This window comes from Hyperolius riggenbachi, chromosome 1 (genome assembly GCF_040937935.1).
Source record: "Hyperolius riggenbachi isolate aHypRig1 chromosome 1, aHypRig1.pri, whole genome shotgun sequence".
NCBI lineage: Eukaryota > Metazoa > Chordata > Amphibia > Anura > Hyperoliidae > Hyperolius > Hyperolius riggenbachi.
The window spans coordinates 486979048-487004179 of NC_090646.1; the positions used below are offsets into that span (position 1 = coordinate 486979048).

General features: G+C 47.0%; 1 protein-coding gene across 1 annotated transcript in view; it reads right to left on the reverse strand.

Moving 5' to 3' along the window:
- NGDN (neuroguidin) overlaps positions 1-12601 on the reverse strand; it is a 40928-nt gene extending 28327 nt beyond the window's left edge. The window contains exon 1 of the mRNA XM_068242246.1: positions 12523-12601. Coding sequence (XP_068098347.1) covers positions 12523-12558 — 36 coding nt within the window. The 5' untranslated portion in view covers positions 12559-12601. The remainder of the gene's footprint in view (positions 1-12522) is intronic.
- Positions 12602-25132: the final 12531 nt, after the last annotated feature.

Genomic DNA, 25132 nt, shown 5'->3' on the forward strand with positions numbered 1-25132 from the left:
GGGCGAATAGGTCCACTGATGACGCTATTAACATCTGCCTGGAGTCCATTTATGATCACCTTGACAGACCAAGCACGTATGCCAGAATTCTACTCCTGGATTTTAGCTCGGCATTTAACACTATCTGTCCATGCATCCTACAGGAAGAACTAGCCACACTTGGTGTGCACCCAAGCCTGCGCCTCTGGATCACAGACTTTCTCACCAACAGGACCCAAACTGTCAGGCTGGGTGGCATCTACTCACAAACCATGACCACGAATACAGGTGCCCCTCAAGGCTGTGTCTTATCTCCACTGCTGTTTTCCCTCTATACAAACAACCGCAGATCCAAGGCAGACTCGGTCAAGGTTATCAAGTTCACCGACGACACCACCATTGTCGGTCTCATCACCAAGGACAACATCCAGGAGTACAGTCAGCAGGGGGAAAGAATCTCCCAATGGTGCAAGGAGAACAAGCTAGTGCTGAACACTACAAAAACTGTCGAGCTAATCGTCGACTTCAGGAAGTCCGCACCCACCCCACCACCAATTCTCATTGACGGTACGGAAGTGGCCAGAGTGCCGTGTGCCCGCCTCCTGGGCACTACCATCTCCAGTGACCTCAGCTGGAGGCCTAACATCACTGCCATCCAAAGGAAAGCCCAGCAGAGACTCTACTTCCTTCGCCAGCTGAGGAAGTTCGGCATGACCCCAGAGATCTTGACCAGCTTCTACTCCGCCACCATTGAATCGATTCTCTGCTCCTCCATCCTGGTCTGGTACACTGGCGCCACCGCCAGCGACAGGCTCACACTTCAGAGAGTCATCAGGGCAGCGGAGAGGGTCATTGGGAGACCTCTTCCCCCACTTGACCTCCTACACAAGAGAAGGCTGAGATCAAGGGCGCTGAGGATCGCTAACGATCCCACTCACCCGGGCCACCGCTACTTCTGTCAGCTCCCACTGGGACGGAGGCTTCGGGCCATCTCCACAAGGACTTCCAGATACAGTAACTCTTCCTTTCCCGCGGCCGTCAGCCTCCTAAATTCCCTCCACATACTCCCATCTGCACACAATTCTAATGATAGGCCATTCTATGTCTTTTGACCTGCCACGGGTACTGTATAATTGCTGCTCTTGCATGTAATTGCAAACGTTAGTGCAATATAATGTGATTTTTCCGTAAATGCTTGTCCTCTGCTGTAAAGGCTTGTCCTCTGTGTATAAGTGTAATGCAACTTCTGTTCTGCTGTTCTACGCTACCTATCGCTGTCTCTTCGGAGCTATATGTACTGTGCCAAACCCAATTCCGGGCATGACCCAGTTATGCTTGGCGAAATAAAGAATTCCTGATTCCTGATTCCTACATATACTGGGACATATACAACTGCCTACATACATATAATGGGACATATACACCTGCATACTGGGACATATACACCTGCCTACATATACTGGAGACATATACACCTGCCTACATATACTGGGGACATATACACCTGCCTACATATACTGGGACATATACACCTGCCTACATATACTGGGACGTATACACCTGCCTACATATACTGGGACGTATACACCTGCCTACATATACTGGGACGTATACCCCTGGCTACATATACTGGGACATATACCCCTGGCTACTGTGATATTCTGGGGGTTTTTAACTCATTGGTAGAGTAGGTCAGCGGCATCAAAAGGGTCACAACACACCAGCCAGTGAGTCTTTTTGGGTAAAATAAAACAATCCAGCTTTATTGTCAGTCAAACAGTGTCCATAAACAGCAACAAAATAAACCACTCTGGGTATGCAATAATCACACTGTCGGCACAGCACAAAAATATACAGCCTTCCGCAGCCACACTGGCTTTTCAGTGACACCCTGCCACGGGCCTAATGGCAGTCCTGGTGCCACTCACCTTTTTCCAGGCTTCTCCTGGTTTACCAGTACTGGAGTCCAACTCCCCTCCAGCACTTGCGCATCAGCAGCTTCCCTGCTGCTACAGGCCTGGCAGCCCTCTTGGCTACACAGCCTTTCTGGAGCCTGCTTGCTCCACATACAGCCCAATGCATCCTGCCTGATGCAGGTACTTATGCAAATCCACACAGGTGAATCCATTAACCCTCCGCCTGCCAGACTCAGGCCTGGACTTGGAGGAGTGGCGTGTAAGGCCCACCCTTCTCCCAATACACGCCAGCCCTGGATCCCAAACTAATCTACCAGATAATGTTGTTGCTAAATTGCAACAACAGTCATTATCCAGGACCTTTTCCTTCACATCCAGACCTGAAACGAGCAGACATCTGCTCTGACCATCACACTACATATACTGGGACATATACCCCTGGCTATATATACTGGGACATATACCCCTGGCTATATATACTGGGGACATATACCCCCTGGCTACATATACTGGGGACATATACCCCCTTTCTACATATACTGGGGACATATACCCCCTGGCTACATATACTGGGGACATATACCCCCTGGCTACATATACTGGGGACATATACCCCCTGGCTACATATACTGGGGACATATACCCCTGGCTATATATACTGGGACATATACACCTGCCTACATATACCCCTGGCTACATATAATAATAATGGCAGTATTTGTATAGCGCCTTTCTCCTGTCGGACTCAAAGCGCGTGCGAGGCAGCCACTAGAGCGCACTCAGTAGGCATATACTGGGACATATACACCTGCCTACATATACTGGGACATATACACCTGCCTACATATACTGGGACATATACACCTGCCTACATATACTGGGAACATATCCCCCTGACTACATATACTGCGCACATATACCCCTGACTATATATACTTGGCACATATACCTCTGCCTACATATACTGGGCACATATACCTCTGGCTACATATACTGGGCACATATACCCTTGACTATATATACTGGGCACATATACCCTTGACTACATATACTGGGCACATATACCCCTGGCTACATATACTGGGCACATATACCCCTGGCTACATATACTGTTGACATATACCCCTGGCTACATATACTGGGGACGTATACCCCTGCCTACATATACTGGGCACATATACCCCTGCCTACATATACTGGGCACATATACCCCTGCCTACATATACTGGGCACATATACCCCTGGCTACCTGTTCTGGGGACATCTATACCCCTGACTACCAGTTCTGGGGACATCTATACCGCTGGCCACCTATTCTGGGGACACCTATAGACCTGGGGCTACCTATTTTTGGGGAACCACTGCTGTCAGATTGAGTGTATTTTGGGGAACTGCTACCAGGTGAGAGGTGTCTACCATATTAAGGGGGCATTCTGCCTATTTATGTGAAATGCTGTCTATTTATGTGCCTCATGACTGCTGAATTTGTCTTGTTGGGGGCCTCATGGTTACTGACTTTGTCTTGTTGGGGGCCTCATGATTTGTTGGGGGCCTCATGATTGCTGAATTTGTCTTGTTGGGGGCCTCATGATTGCTGAATTTGTCTTGTTGGGGGCCTCATGATTGCTGAGTTGGTCATGTTGGGGGCCTCATAATTGCTGAATTTGTCTTGATGGGGGGGGGGGGGGGGGGGGGCTCATGATTGCTGAATTTGTCTTGTTGGGGGTCACATGATTGCTAACTGCGAAAAAGCTGAATCATCATCATATGAGACAATAGCATTAAACCTACTTTTTCCGCTTTTTAAAAGAGAAAATGAAACTGTGAGGTTCTAAAAAAATGAATACATTTTTCAGGAGTAGGATGGATGAAATTGTTTATCTTCACAGTTTATTTTCAACTTGGATTTTCCATAATGTTCATGTATGAGTTAAAACGTTTGTATTTAGTTTAAATTGCTGTTGACACTTTGTGATAGTAAAGTGACTTTGCAGTTTGGACACTCGACCTCCAAAAGATTTGCCACCACTGTCCTAATCTAATGTCCCACCATTGCTTAGTTCATGTAAACTTGTCTCCACCCATGACCACACCCACATTCTGGTTCATGACCACACCCATTTTTCGGCGTGCCTCATGACGTAGCCCCACACCACCCCAAATTTGCTTCCTCCCCCCTTTTTGTCCCCCCCCCCCCCTGGAAAATTTTCTGCGGACACCCATGGTGGCCATACATCTAATGATAATGGGCAGATTCTACCAAGAGACAGAGCTCTCTGTGATCAAATCTGATCGAAGAGCGATCTGTCAGCTGCCCATACACGGCAGGCCGCTTCCTAATCGATTTTAGCATGAAATCTTTTGGGAATTGGCCTAGTAATGTTGCTTTGCTGTCTTCGGGGCTGTCCCCGATTGAGCATGTTGGACCGACATCTTGCAGTATGTCTGATAGATACATGCGACCAATTGTGGCCCAAAATTGGTCACATTTGATTGGGCATGCTCTTGGTGGCACCGATTTTCATCCGATTCAATTATAATAATCAAATCGGATGGTCGAACGGCTGCCAAGTTACGTATGGTCACCTTAAAAGAACAGACAGACGAGGATGAACTCTTTTCTAAATGTAGCCATAGGCATGAAATGACAGGCTCCTATTGGATAAGGCAATGGTATCGTGTCTGAATGCCTTACAGATTGGAATTTGTGAAAAAGGGATAGGTTAGAAAAACATTCCAAACTAGTATTGTTTCCCTTGTGATGAACGTGTTGGTGTTCACTACTATTTCCTCTGCAAGCCCCTTCCCGGTTGATAGGCAGAAACAAGAGCATGCAGCTGTTTATTTGTCAGCAGTGCAAGCTAATTATCAGATCAGTCAGATCTTGTCTGAACAGTTGGCCACCCTTTGATGTCTGTGGCCACATTCAGATTCAAATGTCACTTCAATGAAGCAACAAAAGATATACAAACTATTCAGAAACAAGAAATATTATTTAAATGCAGAAAACATAATAAACATGCTCTAAACGATTGTTGCTCAATAATCACATTAATCAGAGAATGGGGCAGAGTAAGGCAGGTGAGTGGGCTGGTTGAGAGCATTACATCGTGATTGAGATAATGGGCTAGCCGCTAGACGGACAATGTAATGCTGGGAATACGTGGTTCATTTCTGGCGCTCGATTCTCCTCTTGATCATTTTTGCTGCTCGATTCTGCAGTCGATTCTCTTATCTTCCGCTCGTTTTTATCTTTTTCCATTCACTTCTATCAGAAATCGAGCGGCGAAAGGATCGAAAGGGAGATCGGACATGTCGGAAATTACCTATTGAACCATCTAATCACCTCAAAAATGAACCGTGTATTCCCAGCATAAGCGCATAAGAGGTAGCTGTCTGTAATATTCTTGTGCTAAAATGATGACTTAAATAAAAGGTGACAAGTAGCCACAAAATGTTTTTCTCTACTCACCTTAATAGATTGTAGCAGTAGATTATTGTGTCATGTTAGCCATCAGGAAAAAAAAAAAAAGCAGGAAATTGTGAATCACAATGATACCATTTATCAGCTAACCTAGAGGAAAGCAAAAAGTAAGCTTTCAGCTAAAATGCCTTCTTCAGAGTCTGAAGGCCTTCTTATTAGCTGAAAGCTTACTCTCTTTCTTCTAAGTTAGCGGATAAATGGTATCATCCTGATTCAAAACTTCTTGCTTAATAGAGTGTAACCCTAATTACAGACAATCCCATACTTACAAATGTCTTATACATAGAAAATTGTCCTCATTTACAAAATGAACTGTACTGCTTTAATTACATATTTTTGTGGTTACATGTTACAATATTATATAAACTATTGTAAGTTGTTTAAAGCACATTAAAAGGACATTAAAACAACCAAGAACCTTTATTTATTATGTGTCCAAATCTAGAGCTGTGTGAAAGTAAATCCTTACCTATCATTATTACCACTATGAATAATATGGGTCAACGAAAAAACAAATTCAGCTTACAAACAACCTCCCTGAATGGAACCTGTTTGTAAGTAGGGGAACGTATTACATTTTCACAATGGTCAGCAGCACAGAAAATGTTTCTATACTGTATTAACCAGGATAAATGTGTGTGTATGAAAATATATATATATTACTAGTATGTTCTCTTTTTTAGCTAACTAAAACCTGTTTGTATAGTGTACTGGATAGTGTACTGGTTAAATGCACCACCATTGACACAAGAGACAAGAGTTTGGATCCTAGCTGAATCCAGAAACTATTCAGCAAGGAGTCCTTGGGCAAGGCTCCCTCATGCTCTAGGGTGGCTTATCGAGCATGCCCTTAGTGGCTGCAGCTCTCAAACACTTTGAGTCTGACAGGGGAAATGCACTATACAAATGTTAACATTCTTTTTATCTATATATGCAAGAAAAAGGAGACAAGTGACATGATTATCTCACCTTATCAACATAATACCTTACTAATTAAAGTGCGGAATAATGTGGCTCTTAGTTATTCAGGGACAACTTATTTTGGAAGGTTTTCATTTTTTTGAATCTTACTTTTTTATCTTTTTATCTTTTTTCTTCTTGGACAGCGCTGAAAAGTTATTTTATAGTGAGTATAAAAACAAGTAAAGAGAGACAATGAATGAGATACGTTTTGTGAATCTGCCTCTAGCTATGTAAGAGCTTGTGGCTGGGTAGTGTAATGGCTAAGAGCTCTGACTCTTGCACAGGAGACCTGTTTAGTAAGCCAACATATTTAGTAAGGAATCCTTGGGCCAGACTCCCTAACACTGCCACTGCCTATAGAGTGCGTCATTGTGGCTGCAACTCTGGCACTTTGAGTCCGCCTGGAGAAAAATGCAGTATAAATGTTATTTGTCTTCTATTCTATAACATTTTAGTCAGCCATTAAAGGTATAGAAGTTACAGATATTAGAGGGTCAGTTAGATGTGAATTAGGATAATTCTCTGGTTGTCTGATTTGACCGACCATCTGCTACAAGTCAGGTCTTTTGATGCCGTAGAGAATCTGTACTGTAAAATTCTTACAATAAAAAGCATACCATTCTATTCATGATGTTCTGCTGGGCCCCTCTGTGCTGTTTCTGCCACTCCCTGCTGCAATCCTGGCTTGACATTGCCATTTTTATGCAGTGTTTACAAACAAAAGACATAGCAAGTGATAGGCTGAGAGTTAGCTTAGTGTGTGAGTCATACAGAGTGTGCAGGGGGCCTGGAGAGGGTGTGTATAGCTTCTATCCAATCACAATCAGCACAGCACATTCCAGCCTGAATGCCTGAGCCCGACAAACCCGACAGAGGAGAGAAGATTAGATCATATAACAGAGATAACACAGCCACTGTGCAACTAGAAAAGTCTGCAGTAAGACAGAGCACTTTAGAACAGCTATAGGAACTTATAGGATAGAAGAAATAAGGCTCAAAATTTTGTTACAGAGTCTCTTTAAATCAAAGGTTGGCTTAAAGGACCTCTGTCACAAAAATCTTAAAATTTAAAATACTTGTAAACATATACAAATAAGAAGTAAGTTTCTTCCGGAGTAAAATGAGCCACTGTCACAAGAGCCCTAGTGGTCAGACCGCAATTGGCCTTCTAAACGGTGCCAGCGCACAGATCGTGCGAACTCTGGTCGCAGTCAATGCGCAGGAACCGCTAAGAATTAGCCGCAGACAAACCAGAAGGGCGCCTGTGAGATACGGGTGATTACAACTTCACACACTGGTTCAGGGTAGATCTGCCACCACCGTGGTTACCATGGGACCGAGGAGCCCACTGACTGACTAATCCTGCGAATAAAACGGTTAAACACACGATATTCTGTCTAGCCAACAACAAACAAACAGTAGCGTATCTTCAGAGACCCGGGATCAGTTCTGTGTGTGCTGATAAGCAGGGTAGCGGACAGTGAATGACTTGGAGAAAGTCGTTTATTCACGCAATATAAATAATTAATATATACAGACAATTATTAAAATCAACAATTATTAAGACAGTAATAGCCAGTATAAAAAAATAAAAGAAGGGAGAAAAATACTTAGGGTTTGTGGAAATAAAATGGGTGGATAGTGTAATGGTTAAGGGCTCTGCCTCTGACACAGGAGACCTGGGTTCAAATCTCGGCTCTGCCTGTTCAGTAAGCCAGCACCTATTTCAGTAAGGAGTTTCTTGGGCAAGTCTCCTTAACACTGCTACTGCCTTCTGAGTGCGCTCTAGTGGCTGCCTCGCAAGCGCTTTGAGTCCGACAGGAGAAAGGCGCTATACAAATACTGCCATTATTATTATTATTATTATAAACTACTTATCTCCTATGTTGCTGTCACTTACAGTAAGTAGTAGAAATCTGACATTACCGACAGATTTTGGACTAGCCCATCTTCTCATAGGGGGGTTCTCAGGGTTTTCTTTATTTTTAAAAGCACTTAATGAATGTCAGTTGCTCCATCCAACTGCCAAAGAAGTGTACGGTGAGCAGGGAGATTGGCCAACATCAGTGTATAAATCTTTTTCAGGGAATGTCTTTATAAAAAATAAAGGCCATGCTGAGAATCCCCCATGAAGAGATGTACTAACCCAAAACCTGTTGGTAATGTCAGATTTCTACTACATACTGTAAGTGACAGCAACATAGGAGAAAAGTGATGTAAGGCTCATTTTACTCTGAAAGAAATGTACTTCTTATTTGTAAGTGTTTAAAATTTTAAGATTTTCGCGACAGTTCCTCTTTAAAATCAAATCCATTAAGGGAAGTGTATCTATAGCAACCTGCACAGCTGTGGGTAGAGAAACCTCATTCATCTCTGCATCAACACGACATAAACTAGAAATTGTCAGCTGAAATATGGTCCATATTTTCAGCAGACTTTGCTCTACAGTGTTTATGGGCTAGACTGCATGGTTGGCTGGCTGTAGGAGTTTGCTGTTCTTTCATCTTTTTTTTTATATAGCTCAAAGCTCCGTGCACACGCTTGACCTCCATCTCTTGAGATGAACGATGGGTCGGCCGAAAATCATTTTAAAAAACATCTTGAAAAATCGTGCTGTATGTTTTTCCTTGTGCATTTGGGTTTCTACATTGTCAAGGTGGAAGATATATGTAAGCTCTTGTTTAATGTCCCATATAGATGGTAAGCTGGGATAGATCCATTTATTATAGATCACTTTGCGAGCAGAGATAATTATCATGTGGGCTAACTGAGGGACTTCTTTGTTGGCTTGCTTTTAGTTTTGTTGTGTGGATTCTTCTTGTGGGCAGTGATAAAAAAGACAAAGGCCTCGATTCATAAAAGTGCTGCTGGTAAGGTAAAGTCGAGCGGGGAAACACCGCTGTCGGTATTTCCGCCTTCAGGGTGGTAATTCATAAAAATGTTGCTAGATGTGACAGGCGTGCGGAGATATTCCGCTGTAGGCAGGCGTTAGGCTGTTCTACGCATGCGGAAACAGGAGAAGCAGGCGGAATCCCTCCGTGTGGTGTTCTCTCTGCAGCTGCTTGGGAGGTCTGTCCCATTCACTGCACTGTATTCCGCACGCTTCTCGCCACATCAGAGGTAGCGGTAATACCCGTCCGCATACCGCTACCTCTAATCTTTATGAATTGACTACTTGTTACTTTTGCTATGATAATCACCGCGCAAGGTGGTGATTTATCACTCTGCTCGCGAATGTCACCTTTTCATGCGGAAAAAGCCTTTATGAATACAGATTTTGCTGTGTGGTCGGTAAAGTGAGCCGTTTTCAGCATTTCCGAATGCGGGAATGCTTTATGAATCGAGGCCATAGTTGTGGTGTCATTTGCAGATTAAGCTTGCACAGAGATAGGATAAATTTGTTGACTTTGGACCAGTAAATTTTAATGGGTGGACATTCCCAAAAGCAGTGGAACATAGAGGCATTATGGCCCGTACTCACGGGCTGCAGAAGTGGCCTGTCGCCAGCACACGTGAGCGTGCTAGCGACAGGCCGGCGACAGCTTCTCGCCAGGTCCCTCCGCGTACACACGCGGAAGAGGGACCAGCGGCGAGGCGGAAGCTGTCGCCGACGTTCCTCCTCCCCCCGCCGGAAGCTCCATATGATACAATGGAGGTTGCTGTCGCTAGTCCGCGTACTCACGCGGACTAGCGACAGTTGCGGGGGAGGTGCGGCGGCGACTGTCGCCATGCGATTGAAACTTTCAATCGCATGGCGACATGAGCGGCGGGCGACAGTTCGGGGTGCGCGCGCGTGCGGCGGCCCATACTCACGAGCAGGGCTGGGACAAGGTCCACAATCAACAGAGGCTGAGCTGCCCAAGTGCGCCCCCCCCCCCCCTGCTCCGTAAGCTTACTGCGCATGTGCAGCTCTCTGATGACTGAGTGAGCAGTAAGCTTACAAAGATCAAACACATTGAATCCAACACAGGAGATGTCAGGGCTATAGAAATACATAATAATAATATGGTAGGATATTAGACTACGACTATGGTAGGATTAGATTGTAAGCTCCTCTGAGGACAGTCAGTGACATGACTATATACTCTGTATACAGTACTGCTGCAGAAGATGTCAGTGTTATATAAATACATAATATGGTAGGACACATTACACTATGGTAGGATTAGATTGTGAGCTCCTCTGGGGACAGTCAGTGACATGAATATGTACTCTGTATAGTGCTGCAGAACATGTCAATGTTATATAAATACATAATAATGTGAATATGGTAGGACATTAGACTATGGTTATGGCAGGATTAGATTGTGAGCTCCTCTGAGGCCAGTCAGTGACATGACTATGTACTCTGTAATGTGCTGCAGAAGATGTCGGTGCTATATAAATACATAAATAACATGGTAGGACATTAGACAATGGCTATGGTAGGATTAGAATGTGAGCTCCTCTGAGGACAGTCAGTGACATGACTATGTACTCTGTAAAGTGCTGCAGGAGATGTCAGTGCTATATAAATACATAATAATAATATGGCAGGACATTAGACTATGACTATGGTAGGATTAGAGAGTGAGCTCCTCTGAGGACAGTCAGTGACATGACTATGTACTCTGTAAAGTGCTGCAGAACATGTCAGTGCTATATAAATACATATTAATATGGTAGAGACTTTTTACACTATAACTATGGTAGGATTACAGTTTAAGCTCTGAGAATAATCAGCAATATTGCTATGTACTCTTCAAAGTGCTATGGAGGGCATCATCACTATATAAATACTTAAAGTGGCTATTAATTATACAATTCTCCAGATGATTGATCGTCTGATTTGATAACATTGATCAGAAACGATCTTTCGGACCCACTAATGGAAGAAAAGCTGCTATCCAATTTGCTCAGATTAATGGAATTGATACTTTTTTGGATCGATTCCATCAATTTGATCGAATTAGATATACCAGGAAGCTGTCATTAGTGGTCTAGGATGACTGATTGTCCGGAAAATTGTATCGGTAGTGGCCACTTTAAAGCGGACCTGAACTTCCTCTCTGCTCTAAAAGATAGGCAACAGTATAATAACCTTTAAAGAAAAAAATTTCGATGTTACAGCTGATACAAATCCTGCAATAAATCTGCAGTGTGTCTACTTCCTGCTTTCATGGAAGCAGACATTGCTAATATCCTGAGCTTTTAAATGAGCTTATATGTCTTATCTGCCATGGCAATCAGGTGGCACAGGGGTGAGATCAAACTACAACTTGTGATTAGTCACAGATGAAGGGGAATTAGACAGGCTAAACTCTCTAAATACATACAGAGTGCATTTCTCTGTTTTCCTTTGTCCTTGGGGGGAGGTTAAAGGGGTTCTGTGGTGGTGTCCTGGGGTTAAATACAGACACTTACCTGGGGCTTCTATCAGCCCCCTGTACCAGTAATGTCCCACGCAGTCCTCCTCCGATCCGCCATTCTCCGCCGCCGGCTCCAGTCCAGCGCGGCACGCTTTCAACTGCGGCTGGGTGCCAATGGCCGCGCGCCTGCTCGCTTCCGCCGGCATCATCAGAAGCTTACTGCGCAGGCGCAGTACGAGAAACCTTTGTACTGCACCTGCGCGGTAAGCTTCCACTGACACGAATGGGAGCCCGCATTATTCGTCTGTCGTCAGACGAATAATTGCCCGGAGCCGGCGGGGGAGAACGGTGGATCGGAGGAGGACGGTGTGGGACATTACTGCTACAGGGGGCTAATAGAAGCCCCAGGTAAGAGTGTTTTTATCCCCAGGACACCCCCACAGAACCCCTTTAAGGGGAAATATAGCCTGATGCCGGAGAAATAGAGTGATAGGGAATGGGAGAGGGGCAGGGGAGTTGGTGACATAGAAGCCAGCATTATCACACACCTGACACAGCACATAGTCACTCCCCCTTGTGCTCTCCTTTGCCCAGCTCTGGGGTGTTAAAAAGCTGCAGTTATTCCTGTAATCTTACAACCTCAACATACTGATGCAGCAGCTTCAGGGACAGGGAAGGAGAGAGAGAGAGAGCTCTCAGCTGAGTGTATCCTGTAGTGCACAAACAAGGCAGCATTAGGGAAACTGATCTATCATGCAAGCACCAGGAACACAGGCAGTGTGTGAGCTGGAAAAGAGCAGAATCATGTGTGCATATTCTGATCTGAACATACCTCTCCCTGCAGTGTCTCTCCCCCCTTCCCCCGCATAGCTATCTCTTCTCTTGCACAGTCTTCATTCTAGATCGAAATGCCCGGGTTACAGTGCTCAGCCCCGCCCCTCAGTGTCACATGAAGAAGAGAGGAGGGGAGGGGCGCTCTCTATACACACACACGCAGCCAGGAAAGACTGGGGACAGCGAGCAGCAGAAAGCTGATTATAAACAGCTCATCTGCTCCGCTCGTCTTCCCCAGCAGCCAGCCAGCACTGCAGCCAGAAAAGTGGTGAGTGCAGCATACACAGCGGGGGTGGTGGGCGGCAAGCCAGGCAATACACAGACCTGCTCCTTGCGCCCCACCCACACAGCAGTGAGCTCCGCCCCGAGGCTCCAGCCTCCTGAGCCTATGTGTCGGCCCGGCCCTGCTCACGAGCGACCTGTCGCCGCAACACACGCGCGCCGTGTGTTGAGGCGACAAAAGTCCCTCGTGAGTATGGGCCATTAGGCTGAGAACACTTGGGACAGCATGGCTGATAGTTAGTTGGTTTGTCTTTGTATTTAATGTTGAAAGCATACTTGGCCCTATGAACCATTTTAAAATGCGATTCCCGCCATGTTTCGTCTATGATTAGGGAGCGGAATAGGTTGTTGCCCTCTAGGATACTTTTAGTCAGATTTTCTATCTGTAAGTCTTTGAGCCAGGCAGTGAAACTGTTGTTTGCTTTTTTCTCAAAAAGTGTGCCGGTTATGGTCTTCTGTATCTCAGACAAAGACATCTTAGGCCTTTGGGGATTTAGGAATCTGTCAAATTCATTTAGGTTTATTGTGTCAGCCATGTTGTCTACCATGTTCAGCAAGAATGCTTTTAACTGTGCAAAGTATAGGAAATGAGTTTTGGGTATGCCAAATAGAGTTCTCAATTCCATAAAAGTATACCATCTGTTTCTTTTAAAATACCAAAGGTTTCCCAATTTTAGAATCCCTCTTGTTTCCCAGTCAAGAAAGCCTCTATGCTGTATGCTGGGTTGAAAGCCTGGGTGGCCCCACAAGGGCATGTATTTTGAGATTTTAACCGGTTGTCTGAACCAATACCCACCCTGTTTTAAAAGGACAGGCAAATGTTTGAGATTTTATGGGGCAGCCATCTTTTTCATGGGGGCAACCATCTTTTTGGTTGAAAGGAGGTGAAAGGCAGCATGAGACACAGTTCCAACTGTCCTGTGTCCTGATCAACCCTCCCAGCTGCTCGCACTAGGCTTCAAATCTCAAATTCACAATTTTAAAAAACAAATTGTGCCAAAACAGCAGAAGGAGAACAACAACATCATAAATCCCATCATGCTTTGCACAGCATCAGGGGAAAAATGCCCTGGCAGTTTTCTCCTGTGCAGCTAAAAATGAAGCTTGGGTAAGAAAAACAAAGTTCTGATGCTGCGAAACTGTTAAAGAAACGCCAAGCCTTATTCAGTGCTGCTATGTAGATTTTTAGTCTGGAGGTTCACTTTAATGACTAACTGTACATGGTTTATTGCAAGCTTTCAAAATGTTAAGTTACTTCTTCAGGCATTATTCAGAACTGTATTGATTGTACGGATCTGATGCAGTTCTGTATAATGCCTGAAGAACAAGCTTACATTTTCAAAAGCTTGCAATAAACCATGTTCAGTTAGTCATTAACGTGTTTTAGTTCCTGGACGTAGTTTCTACGTCCAGGAACCATGCGCGTTCCCGCGGCCGATCGCGCGCATGCATGCACGCTCCCGGCCCGTGGTTCGTTAGCCAGGCAATCAGTGAATCGGGCTATGGTGCCCGATCACTGATTCCTCTCCCCCGCTGAAAAAGCGACAGCTTCTCTCGGAAGCTTAGCTTTTTCTGGCTGTAGCGTCCCCCATGCGTCCCTCTAAGCGTATGTTACGCTTAGAGTGACGTCATGTAAACAAACTCATGGCCATCTTGTGGCCAAAAAGTAAAACTACAACTAAAAGTAAAAAAAATAAAATTCAAACACACATTTACATTATAAATCTCTTGTTTACATCCCACCCTCCCAAAACTACCCAAATAAAATGTTTAACCACTTCCGGATACCGGGTGGTTTGGCTGATCTGTGCTGCGGGGGCTCTTCAGCCCGCAGCACAGATCAGAAATCGTGCAGGGCGATCAGACTTCCCCCCTTTTTTCCCCACTAGGGGGATGTCCTGCTGGGGGGGTCTGATCGCCGCCGCGCTGCTGTGCCTAGCGGGGGGGACTCCTCAAAGCCCCCCTCCGCAGCGCTAGTCCTCCCTCTGCCGCCTTCCCTCCCTCTCCCGTCCCCTGTATGCGGCGCAGGACGGAAAGCCGTCCTGCGCCGGATAGGATAGGCTTTAGCCTATCAGATGCCGGCCAATCAGAGGCCGGGGATCGCCGATCTCCGTCACGGCGCTGCTGCGCAGCAGCGCCGTATGTATGTAAACAGCGGGGAAGATCTTCCCCGCCTGTTTACATTTACCCTGCGAGCCACGATCGGAGGCTCGCAGGGTGTTCACGGAGACACCCTCCGTGAACTGACATGGAACGGCCGCTCATTCGAGCGGCCGTTTCCATGGAAACCGCTTCAGGATTCAGGGGCGTACATATGCGTACGCAGAATCCTGAAGTGGTTAATATAAAAAACAAAAAACATTACAATAAAAAAAAAACATGTAAATATTTACCTAAGGGTCTAAACGTTTTAAATATCAATGTAAGGATGAAATATTTCTATATTTTTTTTATTTTAAACTTGTAAATAGTGATAGATGCAAAACGGAAAAAATGCACCTTTATTTCCAAATAAAATATTGTCGCCATGCATTGTGATAGGGACATAATTTTAACGGTGTAATAACCGGGACATATGGGCAAATACAATACGTGAGTTTTAATTATGGAGGCATGTATTATTTTAAAACTATAATGGCTGAAAACTGAGAAATAATGCATTTTTTCCGTTTTCTTCTTATTCTTCCTGTTAAAATGCATTTACAGTAAAGTAGCTCTTAGCAAAATGTAACCGCCAAAGAAAGCCTAATTGGTGGAGGAAAAAACAAGATATAGATCAGTTCATTGTGATAAGTAGTGATAAAGTTATAGGCTAATGAATGGGAGGTGAACATTTCTCAAGTGAAAACGACGGAACGCGAATGGGTTAAAGGTATCACTGGAATCAATGCTCGTTGGTTTGATGTATGCATTTCTGCTCCTCGACTAACACCGGACCATACTTCACATCAATGTTAGTTTTTCTACTGAATGTTGACAAAAGATCGCTCCTTTCAAACTACTCACATGTGCCGAATTTCACACTTCTCAGTCTTTATGTTTGCTCTTCTGCTAGCGATTTGTTTGGTGGAACATTGTTGTGCTGTCATTTAATCTACCCATGCTACAATGTTGTTCATGCATTTCAAACTGCTATGGATCGCTTCTTTTTCAACTACGGTAATCGAGCATGTGTATGGAGCTAATGCTGGGCATACACGAGTCGACTCGGCGCCTCGATTAATTGCCGGATGGACTCCCGCCGCATCCCCGTGCGTCCACACGGGTGGCCAGATTGATTCCCGCTCGTCCCCGCAGGCGCTCCTTATCTTCTGCTCGATTCCCTGCTATTGTCCACCCATGGGGATCGAGCGGGGAATCGATCCAGCGGGTCATCGGACCTGTCGGAAATTATCAATCGAGCCATCAGGGCCTCGATTGATAAGGAAGGATCCTACGTGTATGCCCAGCATTATGCTGGGAATACACGGTAGGATCCTTCCTTATCAATCGAGCCGCTGATGGCTCGATTGATAATTTCCAAGAAGTCCGATGACCCGCTGGATCGATTCCCCGCTTGATCCGCGCAGGCGGACAATAGCAGTGAATCGAGCGGAAGATGAGGAAGCGCCCGCGGGGACGAGCGGGAATCCATCCGCCCGCCCGCGGGGACGCGGTGGGAGTCGATACGGCGGCTAATCGAGCCGCCGGGTCGACTCGTGTATGCCCAGCATTAGAGATTGAATGGCGAGCAAAAAGTTGAGCTAACTTTCGTCTGCGGCCAGTTCATCGGGACAGCTTGCACTCACTTGGTTTCAAATTCAAAGGAGCTTATTACATAGATTGTTTTGTGCCATAATAATTTGTGCAAAATCTTGGGCTGTCTTTGAGACATTAAGCATGTGTCTTGAGTGGATCATGTGCCAAGAATGTGGCCTTTGTGACCTGCTACATTTTTCTTGATGATTTCTTGTGCATTGGCCTGGTAGGTTTGCAGAAATGCCTTAGGGTGATGAATAAATGTTTAAAAGAATTGGGATTGTATTACCCGTGTCTTAGGTAGTTGAGAGTGCTTTTGCTTAAAGCAAACTAATAGGGCAGGAATAAAAGTGAATGTCAGTTTGAAAATTGATGTCAGGATGGTGGAATTGCATGTTGCCATTACCTATTGAAAGGTGAACCAGTCAGCTTTAGAAATGATGGGGTTCACCTGAAAGATTTAGGCCTAATATTTTAATTTTCGGACAGAGAAGAGTCTTGGAACCCGTGCTCTCTTTGAATGTGGTCATTTGAGGTTGACTGTCAATCCTAAATTGCTGTGACAGGTCCTCAACAATACCAACCTAATAAATGGTTTTCCCTCTAGGGATTGAGATGCCTGCTGTGGAGTAGCACCATACCAGTTTCAGTGGTCGGCTGTGGAAAATCGGGGACATTGTCAAAGACTTGCAGAGCACAAGTTTATATTGTGTATGCCTGGTGAATCTTGTGGCTGTATACGTAAAATGGATGATTATTAATAAACCTTTCGACATCCAGTTGGCTGCCACAGTATTTTTTGTGAAGGCTCACTGATTTGACACTCTCCAGATCGTTTGCCATTGACAACAAGAAACTAGTAAGTTTGAAATTTGCGTTTCAAAAAATTTTTATTGAGTTTTTTTTAACAAACTTTTTAAAAAGTGTACAACAGAGCTTCAGAAAGAGCGTAGCAAAAATAGCGAATGGACAACATAGCATTGAACATTTGCCAAATGTCAAATGAAAGTGACAAAGTAACAAGATAAACAGGATAAACATTTAAAACCATAAACAATGGGGGGGAATTGTGTCTGCACAGCTTGCTGAGGGTGTCCCCCAGAGGACTATACCCAACTATCTGGGGCATGCCATAGGCTAGTAAGTTTGAAATTTGTTTACATTGGCTGATGTTATTATTAAACTTATGAAATTTCACCTAAAAATATATAGTCCTCACATTCCACCACTCACAGAAACCACATACCTCACAGTCTGCCAGCATCACAAAAACCATAACCCAATAAGTGAAACTGTCTAGTTATATTTTTCTTGGGGTTATAAATGTTGAATCTTTGTCCATGCGTGAAGAATCTGCTAGCATCATACAAAATAAAACTACCCCTAATGCTAGCGCAGGAGTGAGGACAGGCACTTGCACCATTACGGTGGCGTAGTGGTTAGCACTCTTGCCTTGCAGTGCTGGGCCCTTGGTTCAGTTCCTAGCCAGGACACTGGATGGAGCCAGTGGCGTAGCTAAGGAGCTGTGGGCCCCGATGCAAATTTTACATGGGCCCCCCAAGCACTCTATACAAATCAATTGATACGGTGCACCAAAACCTGCCAATGGCAACTACAGTGTCAGAGGTGCAAGAAGGGGATGGGGAACAGCTTGTTAATAATTACCACTATTCAAAGTATCTATAGAAGGGATTATTATGAGAACAGGATCAATAGAGAGCTAACACTGTAGTTGAGGGGAGGCCCTTTGGGGCCCCTCTGGCCCAAGGGCCCCGATGCGGTCGCTACCTCTGCACCCCCTATTGCTACGCCCCTGGATGGAGCTTGTATTGTCTCCCCGTGACTGCATGAATTTCCTCCAGGCACTCCAGTTTCCTTTCACATTCCAAAAACACACAGATAAGTTAATTGGCTTGTCCCCTGAAATTGGCCCTAGACTATGATACATACACTACATGACATATGACTATGGTAGGGATTAGATTGTGAGCTCCTCTGAGGGACAGTTAAAGGGACACTTAAGTCAAACAAAAAAAATGAGTTTTACTCACCTAGGGCTTCCAATAGCCCCCTGCAGCTGTCCGGTACCCTCGCCGTCTCCCTCCGATCGTCCTGGCCCCGCCGGCAGCCACTTCCTGTTTCGGTGACAGGAGCTGACAGGCTGGGGACGCGAGTGATTCTTCGCGTTCCCAGACACATTAGCACCCTCTATGCTGCTATATGGTTTATGATAGTGGTGCTCAAATACCCCTTTTTAAAATTCGAGTTTGGTCGAATTCGAATAGTAAATTATTCGAGGTCATTCGAATATTCGAGTCGAATAATTTTTACTATTCGATTCGACCTCGGACTTCGAGCTCACTATTCGAGTCGGTATTCGAGCTGACTATTCGAGCTGACTATTCGAATTGGCCTTAAATAGCTTCCAACACTTGTTTTGAGGGTGAATGATGCAAGAAACCTCTTTTTTTCCAAGTAACAACAGCAAGTGATTATGTGGGGATGTTCCTTTAAAAAAAAATGTGGAAAGAGAAGTTGTGTCCTTAATTTTGTTCAGTAGTGTTACTGTATATACTTGTTCTTCTTCTTCTATATCGTCTTCTTCTATATCGTCTTCTTCTTCTTCTTCTATATCGTCTTCTTCTTCTTCTTCTTCTTCTTCTTCTTCTTCTTCTTCTTCTTCTTCTTCTTCTTCTTCTTCTTCTTCTTCTTCTTCTTCTTCTTCTTCTTCTCCTTCCTTTTCAATATAGTCTTATTCTTCTTCACGTATTTCTCTTTTCAATTTTTTTTTAAAGAAATGCAGCTATTTTTGAGCGTAACAAATAGCTGGTGGGCGCACGCATGTTGGAAGCGCCATTGTATGTGCTCCCTGGCAGTGGAAACACAAAGACAGCAGGAGGTAAATTCAGCAGCAGGAGGAGGAGGATGAGTGTGTGGCAGCAGGCAGTCAATGAGGCAGGCAGCTCGCCGTGACATAATAGCCCTGGTACCTAGCGGTGATACCAGGGCTGTAAATAAACACAACAGGAGGTCCCAGACAGCGGTCGTGCAGCCCACATTGTGTCCAATACACAACTGGGACAACACAGTTTTCAACCCGGGCACCTCAGAAAAATTAAACCTTTTTTTGTTTTTTTAATGGTTTGTTTGGTTTTGGTTTTGCAACCAATATAGCTATTGTTTGACGTAATAGCTGGTGGCAGAGTGGCAGCAGAAGGTAAATCATCTGTGTACCCTGGCAGTGGGAAACACAGACAGACAGCAGCAGCAGGAGGAGGAATGGAGGAGTAGGCGAGCAGCTATTGTTTGACGTAATAGCTGGTGGCAGAGTGGCAGCAGAAGGTAAATCATCTGTGTACCCTGGCAGTGGGAAACACAGACAGACAGCAGCAGCAGCAGCAGGAGGAGGTATGGAGGAGCAGTGTGAGTGTGGCAGCAGGTAGGCAGCGTGACATAATAGCCCTGGTACCTAGCGGTGATACCAGGGCTGTAAATAAACACAACAGGAGGTCCCAGACAGCGGTCGTGCAGCCCACATTGTGTCCAATACACAACTGGGACAACACAGTTTTCAACCCGGGCACCTCAGAAAAATTAAACCTTTTTTTTTTTTTTTATGGTTTTTTGGTTTTTGGTTTTGCAACCAATATAGCTATTGTTTGACGTAATAGCTGGTGGCAGAGTGGCAGCAGAAGGTAAATCATCTGTGTACCCTGGCAGTGGGAAACACAGACAGACAGCAGCAGCAGGAGGAGGAATGGAGGAGTAGGCGAGCAGCTATTGTTTGACGTAATAGCTGGTGGCAGAGTGGCAGCAGAAGGTAAATCATCTGTGTACCCTGGCAGTGGGAAACACAGACAGACAGCAGCAGCAGGAGGAGGTATGGAGGAGCAGTGTGAGTGTGGCAGCAGGTAGGCAGCGTGACATAATAGCCCTGGTACCTAGCGGTGATACCAGGGCTGTAAATAAACACAACAGGAGGTCCCAGACAGCGGTCGTGCAGCCCACATTGTGTCCAATACACAACTGGGACAACACAGTTTTCAACCCGGGCACCTCAGAAAAATTAAACCTTTTTTTTTTTTTTTATGGTTTTTTGGTTTTTGGTTTTGCAACCAATATAGCTATTGTTTGACGTAATAGCTGGTGGCAGAGTGGCAGCAGAAGGTAAATCATCTGTGTACCCTGGCAGTGGGAAACACAGACAGACAGCAGCAGCAGGAGGAGGAATGGAGGAGTAGGCGAGCAGCTATTGTTTGACGTAATAGCTGGTGGCAGAGTGGCAGCAGAAGGTAAATCATCTGTGTACCCTGGCAGTGGGAAACACAGACAGACAGCAGCAGCAGGAGGAGGAATGGAGGAGTAGGCGAGCAGCTATTGTTTGACGTAATAGCTGGTGGCAGAGTGGCAGCAGAAGGTAAATCATCTGTGTACCCTGGCAGTGGGAAACACAGACAGACAGCAGCAGCAGGAGGAGGAATGGAGGAGTAGGCGAGCAGCTATTGTTTGACGTAATAGCTGGTGGCAGAGTGGCAGCAGAAGGTAAATCATCTGTGTACCCTGGCAGTGGGAAACACAGACAGACAGCAGCAGCAGCAGCAGGAGGAGGTGTGGAGGAGCAGTGTGAGTGTGGCAGCAGGTAGGCAGCGTGACATAATAGCCCTGGTACCTAGCGGTGATACCAGGGCTGTAAATAAACACAACAGGAGGTCCCAGACAGCAGTCGTGCAGCCCACATTGTGTCCAATACACAACTGGGACAACACAGTTTTCAACCCGGGCACCTCAGAAAAATTAAACCTTTTTTTTTTTTTTATGGTTTTTTGGTTTTTGGTTTTGCAACCAATATAGCTATTGTTTGACGTAATAGCTGGTGGCAGAGTGGCAGCAGAAGGTAAATCATCTGTGTACCCTGGCAGTGGGAAACACAGACAGACAGCAGCAGCAGGAGGAGGAATGGAGGAGTAGGCGAGCAGCTATTGTTTGACGTAATAGCTGGTGGCAGAGTGGCAGCAGAAGGTAAATCATCTGTGTACCCTGGCAGTGGGAAACACAGACAGACAGCAGAAGGGCAGTACACAGCAGCCCACTGTAGGTGTAAAATGTGTGGCTGCAGGCGACGTAATAGTCAAAGTGAACCAGGCTGGCTTAGTGAGCAGGAGCCAGGAGGTGGTAAAGGGTGGTAAGGCACATTAACGATGGTTCCGGCAGCCAGTTCATGTCCCCCTCTCGCCGACAACAGGGGCCAGGAACTCGCCTTCCACCCACGCCTGGTTCATCTTGAGAAACGTCAGTCTGTCCACAGACTTGTGAGACAGACGTGAGCGTTTCTCAGTGACCACACCACCAGCTGCACTGAAGCAGCGCTCGGACAGCACGCTGGAAGGGGGGCAGGACAGCACTTCCAGGGCGTACTGCGCCAGCTCGCTCCAGATCTCCATGCGCTTGACCCAATACTCCATGGGATCAACAGGGGCATCGCTGTCAAGCCCGCTGTACGACCCCATGTAGTCAGCCACCATGCGGGTCAGGCGCTGGCTGTGACCGGAGGAGGATGCTGCTGCATGCATCTCCTCTCTAGTCACTGCTGCCGGAGCCTCTACAGTCCTGTAGAGCTCGTGGCTGAGAGACAGCAGGTCTGTGGGGCGCTTGCTGCTGCTGGATGCAGGCACCTGCTGCTGCCTCTGTGCTGGCTGCTGGACAGTGGGGGTGGAAGGCTGGGGGAAGGCTTCCTCCAAGCGCTCAACAAGGGCCTGCTGCAAGCTCCTTATTTGTTGCGCTGGGTCTCCTCCTGCAGGCGGCAGGAACTGGCTCAACTTTCCCTTGAGGCGTGGGTCCAACATCATGCTGATCCAGATGTCCTCCCTCTGCTTCATCTGGATCACCCTGGGGTCCCTGCGCAGGCACGTCAGCATGTGCGCTGCCATTGGGAAGAGGCGGGCCACGTCTGCTGGCACATCGACGTCAGTGCTGTCCTCATCCTCCTCCTCTGCCGCCTCATCCTCTCTCCACCCCCGCACCAACTCAGCTGCGCTGTGCTGATCCCCCTCATCAGCAGCCAGGTCAGGGACCTCCACCAAGTCCTCCTCCTCCTCCCCCTCAGAGGTGGACTGCGCAGCTGGTTGCCGCTCCTGCTGGTCCAAGGCTGCCGCTCCCTGTTCCAGCAAAGCATCGAGGGCCCTGTTCAGCAGAGAAACCAGGGGCACCCACTCGCAGACCATAGCATGGTCCCTGCTCACCATGTTTGTGGCCTGCAGGAAGGGAGCCAGCACTAAGCACACCTGCTGCATGTGCCTCCAGTCATCATCGGGGACGATGGACGGGAAGTTGCTGGTCTTGTCCCTTCTCTGAGCTGCGGAAACAGTGGCCAGGGCAAGGTACTGTTTGACAGCGCGCCTCTGTTCAACCAGACGCTCCAACATCGCCAGGGTGGAGTTCCAGCGAGTCGGAACGTCAAGGATCAGCCGATGGCGTGGCAGATCCAGCTCCTTTTGCACGTCTTCCAGGCTCGCACAGGCTGCAGCCGAGCGCCGGAAGTGACGCACAACATTCCTTGCCGTTTCCAGCAGTTCGCCCATCCCCTGGTAGGTGCGCAGGAACTTCTGCACCACCAGGTTCAGCACGTGGGCAAGACAGGGGATGTGGGTCAGGTTTCCCCTGTCTATTGCGGCAACCAGATTGGCCCCATTGTCGGCCACCACCTCTCCGACTCTGAGGCCTCTGGGTGTCAGCCAAATCCTCTCCTGCTCCTGGAGTTTGGCCAACACATGGGTTGCCGTCAGCTTGGTCTTCCCAAGGCTGACCAAGTGCAGCAGCGCTTGGCAGTGGCGGGCCTTCACGCTGCTGCTGAGGCGGGGGGTTTGGCCAGGTGTGCCGGAGGATGGCAGAGGATCGGAGGAACCTGCTGCAGTTCCCCTGAGCCTGCGGGGTGGCACCACCCACTGTGTTGCTGCTGCTGCTGTGCCCGCTGCTGCTCTCCCATCCTCACCCCCTTCCACCAAGCTGACCCAGTGGACAGTGAAGGACAGGTAGCGGCCTGTCCCGAAGCGGCTGCTCCAGGAGTCCATGGTGACGTGGACCCTTTCACCAACCGCGTGCTCCAGCCCTCGCTCCACATTGGCCATCACAAAGCGGTGCAGTGCAGGAATGGCCTTGCGGGCAAAGAAGTGTCTGCTGGGGAGCTGCCAGTCTGGGGCTGCGCAAGCAAGCAGCGCACGAATGTCGCTCCCCTCCTGCACGAGCGTGTACGGCAGGAGTTGGGAGCACATGGCCCGTGCCAGCAAGCCGTTCAGCTGCCGCACGCGACGGCTGCTGGGAGGCAGAGCCCTAACCACCCCCTGGAAGGACTCGCTCAAAAGGCTCTGGCGTGGCCTTTTGCTGACACGGGAATCAGCAGACACAGCAGAGGAGGCCACTGAGGACTGGCTGCCAGAACAGGCCTCAGTGTCGGCGGCAGGAGTTGCAGAGGGGGGAGGAGCAGTGCGTTTCCGCACTCCTGCTGGTGCTGCTGGAGGAGCAGGAGGGCGGGTGGCTGCTGTTGCTGCTGCTGCTGCTGAAGGCTGTGCAGTGATGGGTGTGGTGCCACTGCCAGCACCAGATGCCTTCAGCCTCTGGAACTCCTCATGCTGGTGGAAATGTTTAGCCGCAAGGTGGTTGATGAGCGAGCTGGTGCAGAACTTTAAGGGGTCTGCACCTCTGCTCAACTTCCGCTGACAGTGGTTGCAAGTGGCGTACTTGCTGTACACAGTGGGCATGGTGAAATATCGCCAGATTGGTGACTTAAACATCCCCCTACGGCATGGAAGCGCTGCTGCCTGTCTCCCTGTGGTGGTTGGGGGGGGGGGGCTTGGGGGGCTTGGGTGCGGCTGGTGGTCAGGGCCGGATTTGTACTTTTCAGTGCCCTAGGCCCCACTTTCTCCAACCGCCCCTTCCAAGTCTAAATAGAGCTTGCACACTAAATGCGATTTTGATTTTTTATTCGATCGGATTTTTGATTCTGATAAAACAAAAAAGTACTGCATTCTGCTACGTATTTAATCTGAATCAAAAATTGGATCGTATTATAAAAAAATCTGAATCGCATGTAGTGTGCAAGAGGCCGAACCATGATTCCTGGAGGAATCACGATTCTGCCCTGCAGCCATTGAATGTGATTGCTCTGAAAATGCTTCATGCAGAGTGATCACAACGCTGCTAGTGAAATCACCTCTATAGAGTTCACAGTTGCAGGGCTTTACCGATCATATAACAACATGTGCAATAATATATTCAGCATTAAAGAGACTCTGAAGGGAGATTAAAAATCGCTTTTTAGCTTATATTCAACAGGGGCATGTTTGCCCGTGCTAAAACACCGCTATCCCGTGGCAAAACGAAGGGTCTTTACCCTCCAAATCCCCCCTGCAAAATCCACGACCTTTCTTGGTCGTGCATTTTGCTGCTCCTGGAGGCAGAGCTATGAGCTGCAGCTCTGCCTCCATTCGCGTCTATCAGCCGTGTATCTCCGCCTCTCCCCCGCCCCTCTCAGTGAAGGAAGACTGAGAGGGGCGGAGGAGAGGCGGAGATACACGCTGATAGACGCGCTGAGA